The sequence below is a fragment of the Marmota flaviventris genome, chromosome X (assembly GCF_047511675.1).
Source record: "Marmota flaviventris isolate mMarFla1 chromosome X, mMarFla1.hap1, whole genome shotgun sequence".
NCBI classification, from domain to species: domain Eukaryota; kingdom Metazoa; phylum Chordata; class Mammalia; order Rodentia; family Sciuridae; genus Marmota; species Marmota flaviventris.
In genome coordinates, this window is record NC_092518.1 from 91,168,804 (window position 1) to 91,181,439 (window position 12,636).

The following is a 12,636-nucleotide window of genomic DNA, read 5'->3' on the forward strand; positions in this document are numbered from 1 at the left end:
GATGAAATAAAATCATGTTATAATCACCCTTTTAAAGAAATATGTACATTATGCTTAAGGATCTCAAAATATGTGCAATTTAATAATTTATTTTTAATTATTTAGACTTCTCTTAGGGTTTATGTTTTTTGTTTACCAATTTCTAGAAATAACCATGTTTTCATTAGCTGAAAAAAAATATTTTTTATTTATTTATTTTTTACATACAGCTGAAAAAATTTTAAAACTCAACTGTAAAATATATTTTTACTTGCAGACTTTTATAGTTAAATGATTCTTTCTTCCTTCATTAACACTACTTCTTTTTGGTTCATCAATAACTGACTAGCAGAATTAATAATACTATTAGAGGAGATAAATCTGTTGATTATTTAAGTTGAGCAATGTGATGTGGTATTTTACAATATGATATTTCTGTTTCACTTTATGCTCTTAATTTTGGAAATGCAACAATTGGAAAAATCTCAGCAATATTGCAAAAAAGCTCATAAGGTAAAATTTTCCTTAGAAAAGCATGATTCTCCTTAGCTTCAAAATAAGATGATTCCCCTTTCATTCACTCATTTCAGTTCAATGAATAGTTATTGAGGTAGATACAAAAACAAAATAAAGTCTATACTGTTGTAGAAAGCTTGATCTTATGTAAGGTACAGATTTATAAACCTATAATTTCAATACAGTGTAATGCATGCTATGTTAGAAGTCTATTCATTGTACTGTAACAGCATGTACAAGGTGCAGTTAGCCATGACTAGAGATCAGAGGTGGCATCTTAAAGCCTGAGCTAAATATTGAAGGATAAATAGGAGTTAACAAGACAAAAGGGGTATAGGATTTTTCCATATGGAAAGAAAAGCACAAAAGTTTGAAGGACCATGGGTCTTTAAAAACACAATGAAACAAAGTTGCAGAAACAGGCAAGGTTGTTTTTCAGAATTGTTGAACAAAGCAAACATGAGAATGAAAATATTTCCATCTTTATTTGAAATTTAATAAAGTCAAATTCTTCCTCAAATGGAATACTCCTTAGAAGAAAATTTAAATTTATTTCAGTTTTTAAATGATATTATGTATGGATATTTTCATAATTATATCCACATTCATATTTAATACATTACTTTAAGAAACAGCCTGCATATTTTCTACATTTATTGAATTGAAATAAATTTTGAATAGAACCAGCTAGGATTTTTTGTTCCCATTAGTGTCACTTTTTTAAACTATTATTTATTTTATTTTGATTCTTTGTAGAGTTGCTGTACCTCAGCCAGAGGTTTTGGCACAAACAAAAGGAAATAAGCCTGGCACGTCAAGCTTCTTCCAAAGTATGTTGTTATTATTTATTTTTATTATTTATGAAACCTATATGGAACAATTATATGTATCTTACTGTTTGATTTGATTCTGCCTTGTTGTGTCATACTTGCTACTAGGAAAATATAAGTGGTTTATCTTAGCTTAGATCATTGTCAAAAATACTGATAAATTTTGTGTCATCCCAAAATTTAAAGTAATTATAATAGTAGTTACTACAGGCTGGGAAAGAGGAGTGAAAAACAAAATGGCTAACAGGTACAGGGGGTGCAGTAGAAATGTGGTAGAGATTTTCTCAGAACAAAGGAAAGATAACATGGTACCATCAGTATCAATGTGAGCCTTCCACAACTCAGTTGTAACATTTTTGGTACTCTATAGTATAGAAATAAAATGTCCAACTAGGATGTGCATTACCTTATATGGGAAACAAAGAACTAGTATATAAAAGGAAACTAACAAAAATATATAAAGCTAGGCCTCCTTACACTAAATGCTCAGCCTTTGAATAAGAATGCTCTGAGTCTGTGTAGGCACAGATAAACATTGCTTCCTGCCCAATGCCCTGGTGTCCTGTGTCTCTGTGCAAAAGTCCTGCAACAGGATAAGAGGAATAACTTCTAATAGTCCATGGAACAGTGATGTAAGTATGGTTTACATTTAATTGTATATTTTAAAATAACTAGTAGAGATTTTTAATGACTCAACACAAATGATAAATGTTTGAGGTGGTAGATATGCCAGTTACCTTGACTTGATTATTACTTATTAAAACACTCCACTGTACCCCATAAATTTGTATAACAATATGTGAATTAAATTCTTAAAATATTTTTAAAAACAAGTAGTTAGGCTATATGAACAGCCACCATGTATTAAAATGATAAAATATGAAAAAAACATGACCTTAAACAGAAATGCTATTTGAGAGGGACTCCATTAACCTCTAGTAGAAAGTAGAAAATATTGACAAAGCAGAGTTGAAAGTTAGGCTAATCCCCCTCAAGAAGCAGCACATGTGTGGTACACAGGAAAGAAGTAGTCAAAATCTTATCAGTCTTGCTTGTGACTATGACCATCATATTTTTGGTGTGGATTCATGGTCCTATCCATTTCTGTGAGTTGATCTTGCAAGTAAAATAAATATTAATAAATCTACCTATATGCATAGTATACTATATGCCTAAGTGAGTGTCATTCCAAGAAATAGCAACTTTCTGAAAGTAAAAAATTCCTTAAGTTGGCAATTTTGGCACATGATTCTGTCTAGTGCCATTGACTTTGGTAGGAAAATAAATGTTATGTTATTTGAATATTGCCCAACAATGTTGGTTAATGTTCTCCAGTATTGGGGCATTTATTATAAGTTAGAATTCATCAAAAAGCCTGTAAAATATTTTCCTTGTTAACAAAAGAAATCCATTTATATTTAGCAACATGTATCTTATTGTCCATTTGGAGGTGCTCTTGTACACTCTTAGACTATAACCAGTGTCAATACAAAATGAAAGCAGTTTTTCTACATGTGCAATATACTTTTTCATTTTAAAAGTGACTCTTATTTGTCTTTTTAGTCCATATTCCTTTTAAAAATTTTCCTACTATCAAATATCTATATCAGGTACAAATTATTTGACATAGTAAATTGGTTAATAGTAGTGATGTTTTTAAAAGTGAAAGTAAATACAAACAAATATTGGTTTCTTTGGTGGTAGTATAGCCCTGCAAGTATACTTCTTTTAGTTAACCAAAGAATAACTAATTGTGAAGTTTAATTTTTAATTGAGAATAAACATAAATGAATTTTAAAAGTTTTACTTCCTTTCTTTGCTATTGACTTTGGATTTATTTTATTTTTATTATATTTTATTAGTGCATTATAATTTTACATAGTGGTGGGCTCACTGTGATTATTCAATATGCATATATATCACAATTTGCTCCATTTCATTTCCCAGTACTTTTTCTTTCTCTTCCCTCCTTCTTTCCTCTGATCCCCTTCCTTTACTCTTCTGGTCTCCCATTTATTTATTTTTTTTAATTAGTACCTTATAATTACACATGAAAGTGGGATTTACTGTGATATAAAAAATTAAGATCAACAACAAAAGTGAGATGAGGGTAAAGTACTATAAAAATCTAGTCCAGAGAGTTGATCCCTGTATAAGATCTTATTTGAAACAGATCATCTCTCTGGTTTAGATGTTTTAGCATTTTATGTCCATCCTTCTTTTTGGTATTATTCTTTTTTTTTTTTTCATTTCCCACCTAAACAGAGGCAACACTGTCATTTTATTCTATATTCTCATTAAATTTGAATTCTCAATGAACTTTTCCAAAGTATTTCAATAAAGGTGTTTGTTACATAATATGAAATTGTGGTATTTTGAACGATTCTATTGTAAAAATTTTTAGTCTTTCTTTTCTTAAATAATAGCCATCTATACTAGCCTTATCTGTTACATTTATATGCATTAGCTAATGACATTTTTTTCTTATTTCATGTGTCATATTCTAGACAGGCTGTTCACTAAATAATGTTTCAATGAGCATTTTGGTTGGTTTTAGCAAATAAATAAATTAAATAACCTCAGAACTCATGGAGAAAAGGCTATTTTTCCTAACTAAGCATAACTTGAGACTTAAAAAGAAAATGTTTCTCAGAAAATGGATCTTACCTGGATTCTAAATTCTAAAAATTAAGGAGAAAACCATAATTGATTTTAGGTTTTTGTTTGTTTGTTTCTACATGTCCAAGAAATTGACTAAATTCCTGTAATTCTGTTTGTCAGCTGATGATCACACTTCATAAAAACTTTTACATTAACATCTCTAAATTATCCCTTCAGTTTTTCCTACAGAAAACAACATGGTACTTTACAAATTCATATAATAATAGTACCAGCCATTGATTGAACATTCATGTGCCAAGCTCTATGCTGAGATTTTGTATTTATATTATTTATCTCATAGGCAGTGATTATTGTAAATTAATTTCATCTTTTCCCTCATGTTCCATACTTTTTCTGAAAAAAAAGCCTATAAATTTACCATTTGTGTGCTAACTGAAATAAAATAATATAAATTATTAAGTTTTAGACTAGAGAAAGAAGAAACTTAAATAATAGTCTGTTGGATTGAAAATAAAAGAAAAGATTGACTTCTAGCCAATTCTGGCAGATCAAAAAGCCACAAAAGGATCTGGGATCTGGCTACCCCCTCCAAAAAAAAACATGTAAAACAAAGGAGAAAACATTATAATACAAATATATAACCAAGTCCAAAATAAGAATGAAAAAACATAAAAGCAACACAAATATAATTTAAATCTAGTAATGAATAGGAACCAAAACTAAAACAGCTCATGGGCATTTCAGAACTAAATGAAGTCCTTAATTTTCCTGAGCTAAAGTATAATCAATACATGGAAAAAGAGATTCCAGACCACAGGCCTCCTTCATGTGAAGAAGAACCAATATAAAATTGGGAAGTTATGGGAGCCAGAGAAATTATGCCTCTTAGTGTAGGGAATTATTGAAGAGCTTCCCATATTCCCTGAGTACTAGGTAGGGGAAAGTCACCAGTGATAAATTAGAATATCAGATCTATACAGCCTGGAAGTGTGGTCATAATTCACATGACTCAACTGGTGAGGACATTGAGATAAGGAATTATCTTTTGATAGCTGGTCCAGAATCAGTGATATTATGATCTTAAGGTATTGACAAGGGTTAAATGTGAAACTTCCTTGAAGGGAGTTCTTATAAGCTTGGGTGCTTGCAACTTCCATGGAAAATAACTACAGAAAATTAATTATGGTTAAAAAATTATAAACTTCCCAAGGAAATGTACTACTTTAAAGCAATGTGATCAGATGTAACACATGAAAGAATTTATACTCCAGAAACTGGAAATAGACTGATCAAGGGATTGAGGCCAGGACAGATACCAACATTTTCAGATGCTCAAATTTTATATAATAAGTAGTGTTTGCATATAACCTTCACACATCTTCCCATGTACTTTAAATCATTTGTATATCACTTATGATATCTAAGTGAATAGTTATTATGCAGTATTATATAGAGAACAATATCAAGGAGAAAAGTCTGCACATGTTCAATACAGATGCAATTGTTTTTCAGATATTTTCAATCCAATGTTGAATGAATCTACTATTATAGAGCCTACAAAGAGAGGGAGAGAGCAGACTGTTTCATTTGTGGTTGCTCTGAGGATTAACTATAACATTCTAAGTTTATAACAATGTAGTTTGAATTTATAGCAACTTAATTCCAATAGCATAGGACTGTGTTCCTCCTGTATAGCTCTCCCTACCCTGCACAGTTTATGTTGTTGTCAGCACAGATTGTATCTACACATTCTATGCCCTATAACATATATTTATAGTTATGTTTTATACGTTTGTTTTCATATAGAAAATAAAAAGTAGAGTTACAAACTAAAATATGAAAATGTTAATTTTATATTTATTTCATCATTTAACTTCAGGTTACTGCCTAGTATCCTTTATTTCAATCTGAAGCACTCTAACTTTAGCACTTTTTGCAGGATAAGTGGAATGGTAACAAATTCCCTCAGCTGCTGTTCATCTTAAAACATCTCAATTTCTTCCTCATTTTTGAAAGGAAGTTTTGCTACATATAGAATCCTTATTTGACTTTTTTTCACAACTCTGAAAATATCATCTCATTGCCTTTTGGCCCTCTGGTAACTGATGAGAAATCTGCTGTTAAACACATTAAGACTCTTGCACTTGACAAATTGCTTCTCTTTTGCTGTTTCCGTGTTTCTTTGTCTTTTGACAATTACATTATAATCTGAATCATTTTAGGTCTCCTTGAGTTTATCCCAGTTGGAGTTTTCTGGAAGTGTTGATTCATATCTCTTTTGAAATTTGAGAAGTTTTGAGTCATTATTTGAAGAAATAATGACTTTCTACATCTTTCTCTTTCTCTTCTCCTATTTTAACTCCTACAGTATGAATGTCAGGCAGCTTGATGTTGCCCCACCAGTCCCCTATGCTCTGTTTATTCTTCTTCATTCTTTTTTCTTTCTTCTCAGATTAGATGATTCCAGTTGACCTTCAGGTTTTCTGTTTCTTCTTTTGCCTGCTCAAAAATACTGTTGAAACCCTCAAATGAATTTTTGTTTTTCATTTTTTTTTAATATCAGACTTTTTATTCACTTCCTTTTATGTTTTTTTTTTTTCTTTACTGATATTCACATTTGTTCATGCATTGTTTTTTCTGGTTTATTTTAGAACTATGTCTGTTTTCTTTTAGCTCTTTGAACATATTTAAATACCTGTTTTAAAGTGTTTGTCTTACAAGTCCAGTATCTGGGCTTCCTCTATGACTGCTTTTGTTGTTGTTGTTTTTCCTTTGCACTTTACTTTCCTAATTCCTTGTATGCCTTTCATTTCTCATTGAAAACCGGACATTCAAATATTACAATTTGGTAACTATGGAAATAAGATGATTCCCTTTCTCAGGGTTTGCTGGGGGAGGTTATTATTAAAAGCTGTAGTCATCCCATTGTCTAGTAACTTATCCCAAATTTTTGCAGACTATTACTTGTTGTGTGTGGCCACAGAACTCTGTTTCTTAGCTTATTTTCAGCTATTGTTCTGACAGAGAGTTCTTTGAACAGTAGAAACTAAAATGAAATACTACCTCTCCCAGTCTTTGCAGATTGGTTCTGTGCCTGGGTCCTCTATCAAACTTAGCTAGACTTGCACTGACCTAAGGAGCAGCCTGAGTTAATACCTTAATATCTTAGGTCTTTTCTGACTGTGTACCTTGTACTGGGCCTGTCCTTGGATTTTTTAATTCCCCAGGATGGCTTTAAATGCACCAATTTCCCAACAAAAGTTTCTGTTTGGCTTTTCCTCCATGGTCTTAGGCAGTTGATTTTATGTTTAAACCATAATCTTCTGCCCCAGGTATCCGCAGGTTGTTTGTCCAATTTACAATGTTTTCAAGCCATATCCACTGCTTTCTCAGCTGGATCATTTCCATGTTAGGTGAAACAGAGACCAGAGTCTTCAGTCAGTACTTCAGGTACACCCTGGGCAGGTTAGAACATGACTACATAATAATTCTTGAGTCCCATCAGTGAGAACCCGAGTTACCCTCTTCAAGACTGCAGCCATGCCAGGAAATCATGGAGCAAGGGCAAATAAAAAATGCCAAAATGTCAAGGCTCTGGATTCAGTGATCAGGACAGGGGAAAATGCCACAAAACTTTTACTATTGTTAAATTCCCTTTTTCCTGATTTAGTGTTCACTTGGTTGCTCTAAACCTTTGACTGTTTTCCAGATTTCTGGCAGTGAGTACTGATATTTTCTGCTTGCTTTTCAATATTTCTGTTAAGTGTCAGAAACTTTGAGATACCTATTCTGCCATTTTGCTAGACTCATAAGGTTTGATTGTTTCTTTATAATGTTATCAACCATTGATGATAAATGTTTAGGTCTGTTAATTCATGAAGTGTTGCAAAATATTCATATCCTAATTCTATCATTCCTTATTTATTAGCTGAAAAGCTCTGTAAGAAGAAACTTCCATTCATCTATTATTTGGTTACCCATTATTTAGTTCTATTTGTAAAGATGAGCTAAATGCTTGATACTTCACTCTATCAGTTTTCAAAGTAATGAGTTGGATCTCTAGCATCTTCCAAAGGTGACCAGTTGTCATTGTTGTTTTGGTGTTTTTAATATTATAAACTCATGGATTTAAACATACTGAATTTTTATTTCCTATTGCAGTTACCACCCTCATTGTTGCTCACATTATTCAATCTTTGGTGAATTAGGAAACCATTCATTTTTGCTTGAGTGCTTTTGGAGATATTTTTTAGTTATAGATGGACACAATACCTTTATTTTATTTCTTTATTTTTCTATGTGGTGCTGAGGATCAAACACAGTGCCTCACACATGCTAGGCAAGCACTCTACCACTGAGTTACAATCACAGCCCTTATGAGTGCTTTTAATATGACCTTAGTAATGTTCCATAGTTGGTTTTCTTTTTTTGTTTGCTTGTTTGCTATCTTGTTTGACATCATATTTCCAGGCTTATCTTGATTATTTTTTACCCAGACATGGAATCAGACATTTCTCCACAGAGCTCTCATACTTAAGAGACTAAAGATTGGGCATTATGTGTACTCATTTATACTAGCCTAGTTATTGTCTCTAAGCCTTTGCAGTGGACAGAACTAGAAAATATGCTGCTCTGATTGATTGGTTGTTAGCTGGTTGGTCAATTAAGACAAAATGTGTAATGATTCCACATTTGTATTTCAGATTCAAATTCACAACTAAATAACTTCCACTTAGGAAATAAAAAAAAATGCTTTTTTTTTTCCTACTGTAGGAATCCTGGTTCTTAAAACCCTAGGGATGATAGAATATCAGATAATAACTTATTTCCATTAACCCAACACATATAAAAACAACCTCAGAATAATTATTTTAAGGTTTGTTTTGTTGCAATTCGTTTAAATTCTACCCCACTAAAGATGTACAATCAAATTATTATAGCTTAAAAATCACTCATACTCTTCCTTTCTGTAAGGTTCTACCATCTACTGGATAGACATTTAGGTTCACCTCTTTTATTTTAATGTTTAGATATTGCTTTCCTTAAATAAGTATGTACTTTTGTTTTATAATTTGGTTAATTATTTACGTGGTTCCAAAGTCAAATATGCAAAAGAATATATATTTAAAGAATTTTGTTTTCTATCCTCGTCCCCCACATCTTATCCCTTCACTCCCACCATGGATGACTTTTTAATTAATGGAATCATTCATTTTTTCCATTATTTGTTTCTATAATATAAGCAAATATTTGTGTATATCAGAGAAAAATAGAGTCATGTCCCCCCCCTTCTTAGATTAATGCACTAATATTAACTACCTTTTAAGAACAATATGGCAATACCTAATTGGTTGAAAATATGTTGTATATACTTTGTGCCCCAGGATTCCCCCTACATTTTGGCCACATGGGCAGATCTGTTCTAAGATTTTTATTAGAACATTTTTTATAATAGGCAAAATTGAAAGCTAAATGTTAATTAACAGAGGATATATACATAAAATATAGCATATTCATATACTAGAAGATATCTTGAAATTTCAGTGAATGAATTAAATCTCTATATGTGGCCTGGGGAAATTGCTTAGCAGTAGAGCACTTGGCTCGCATGTACAAGTTCTTGGGTTTGATCCCTAGAATTTCAAAAAAAGAAAATAAAAGAATAGATCTATATTTGTCAACCTTGTTACCAACATATTCCCAGACATATTTCATGATAGCTTTGTTTTTTTTTCTACGTCTGCAAATTCAAAATTCATTCATGTTATGAATATGTAGTTAATGTGTGCATAGTTTGTTGTGACAGGTATTTTGAAGTCTATAAAGTTTAATATCTTATCCTTTATATCTAGTAACTTAGATAAGTAGATGTGATATACATTTGAAAAGTTCACAATTAATAAGAACGGTACATCTAACATCACAAGACATTAAAGGATTACAGGTAATCCCTGGCTTTTATAATCCTTTAAAAAGTCTATTATATAATTACCACCAAACATAGACCTTATCACTGACTGGAATACCCTGTTCTTCTTTAGCCTTGTAGATCTTGCGCCACCTGGGGTGAGTGGAGGTAAAGGGGAAAGAGACAAGGAAAATAGTTCCTCTCCTTCCCCCATGCTTCTATACATCCTTGTCTACTATTATCCTCATAATGAAATTTTCAAAGTAGATATTATGAAGAAAATCTCCAGGCCTGTATATATATTTTGTACTGCATCCTTCATTACTTTACAACTTAAATGTAGTCTCCTATTTAAAAATTTCCTCATTAAATCATAAAACTGATCTCACTAGAAATAAGAGTTAAATGAGTAACTAAAATAATAAAGTAGTAATTGTAATTATAAAATATAGAAAAATAATTTTGCTACATGATTAATTTGTATTTACCTGTGTAAAAGTAGGCTTAAAACATGTTCCATACAACAATTTTAACAGCATTTAAGCTAAAAATAAAAGAATTCCAGTTCACAATTTTCCATCCTACATTTAGAAAAACCTGAGCTGTAGTAGATATATTTTGTCTCTTTCCTACATTCCTTTGAAATGCTGCTATTCACAACCAGTCATTTCCAATGTCTCCTGTACTGGTTTCAGACCCATTTATATTAATTAATTATGAATATATAATTGGGATAGGTAATTATGATGCTAAAATAAAAATAATAAAACATATGATTTAGAGGAATTTTTCCTATAAGCATTAATATCTTGATGGTCCTCAGTATTAACATCCAAATAAAAAATATAAAAAAAATTGTTATTTCTGGAAGGGTCAAGAATGACTTTTTTTCCCAGAAGGTAAATGTAAGTACTTAATTTTTTGAAAACTACTGTAGCATTCAACTTTTTTTTATAGTAGTGCTGGGGATCAAACCCATGGTTTTGGCCATGTTAAAAAGTACTGTACTGCTAAGCTACATCCCCAGCCCCAGCACATACCTTTTTCATGCTGTATTCTAGAACAAATAAGAGAGAGATGTTCTTTATGGTTTCAGTCATTGTAATAGCAACTTAATGATATTCAAATTATGTGCCTTTATTGGTTTGAATAAGGGAGATTTATTTCTAGAAAATGCAAAAGATGAAACTATTTCCCACTCCTCTGTTTCGTCCTATTAACTCTTGAGTATTTCTTTTAGATTTAATTTTATTCCTTTCTTTTCCATGTAGGATTGCTTTCCCGTTTGTTGTCAAGCATTATTATTGGAAGTCAATTAAGTATGTTCATCAACTGAATTTTGTGTTTAAAAAACTCTTTTGTAATATTGCAGTGTTTTAGATTCTTGGTAAGAAATATATGTTCAAATTTCTTAATCTTTCCTTATAACTCAATATAATATTTTACTTTGTACTCCAATTTTGGTAAGTCTTCATCTAGGCTTAAGAAACCAAGCAAGTAGTCTTGGAATATGCAATAAAATCTGAAAAGCAGAAGTGGTATGTTAACTGTACTGAAATCTTGCCGTTAAAACCATCTTCTGTCTCAATAATGTTTCTTAATACTAGGGTAAGAATCAGTACCAGGACATAGGCAGTCTACAAGGAAGCAACAGAGCAAGCTCGTTAAACTCTGAAAGGGAGTTGCTGTTGGCTTTCCTTAGCTAGTAGAACTAACTAGAGAGTCTTGTTCCACATCCATTTTTCTGATTTTACCATATGTCTTCAGTTCCTAGGGTATATTATTCAATTAGAATATCTTTTGTACAAATTTCTTAACATCATGTCTGACCCATAATAGGTACTCAATAATTATTTTTTGGGCCATGCAAGGTGGCACACACCTATAAATCCCAGTGGCTCGGGAGGCTGAGACAGGAGGATCACAAGTTTAAAGCCAGCCTCAGTAACATATTGAGGCCCTAAGCAAATCAATGAGAATCTGTCTCTAAATAAAATATAAAAAAAGACCTGAGGATGTGGCTCAATGATAAAGCACCCCTAGGTCCAATACCTTGTACAAAACAATTATTATTATTATTATTTGTTGAATGAATGTCATAATGTTTAAGGGATAAATTATGTTCTACCTTTGAAACTAAACATTTTAGGTAAGTTGTACATAAGAGTTAAATTGATTTAGAACATTCAAGAATTGAAGAGGAAGCTAGATGTGATGGTATATGCCCATAATCCCAGCTACTCAGGAGGCTGAGGCAGGAAAATCACAAGTTTTAGTCCAGCCTGGGCCACTTAGAAAAATAATTTTAAAAGGGCTGGAGATGTAGCTCACCAATAGAGCACCCTAGGTTCAATCTCCAATATCACAAAAATATAAAAATTTAACAAGCAAGAATTAATTTCTTTCATCTCAATTTAGTTCCTTCTTTGTTTTCTATGTTATTTATATATAAAAGGATTGTCATATATAATAAATGATCCTTCTTAAGAGGAGATGTATCTAGAGTAAAGATCATATTTGTTCAGGTCACTTTTAACAGAGATAAACAAAATTTTATTTTAAGCTCAAATTCTACCAATAATGAGTGACCTCTAAATGGTGCCATTCTCATGAATTTGATTTCACTTGAATTTGTGACTGAATATAAAAGGAATGTATGTTTATTTAAGAACACTTGGAAAATACAGAAAAAAATATAAAGAAATTAATTATAATAGCCAGGTGTAGTGGTACATGCCTGTAATCACAGCAGCTCAGGAGGCTGAGGCTGCAAGATCTCAA

General features: G+C 31.6%; 1 protein-coding gene across 2 annotated transcripts in view; it reads left to right on the plus strand.

Moving 5' to 3' along the window:
- The window catches only part of Radx (RPA1 related single stranded DNA binding protein, X-linked), a 64,928-nt gene that overhangs the window by 36,093 nt on the left and 16,199 nt on the right, over nt 1-12,636 (plus strand). For both annotated transcript variants that reach the window (XM_027932755.2, XM_027932771.2), the window contains one exon: nt 1,252-1,325. In XM_027932755.2, the coding sequence (XP_027788556.1) occupies nt 1,252-1,325 (74 nt within the window). The remainder of the gene's footprint in view (nt 1-1,251; nt 1,326-12,636) is intronic.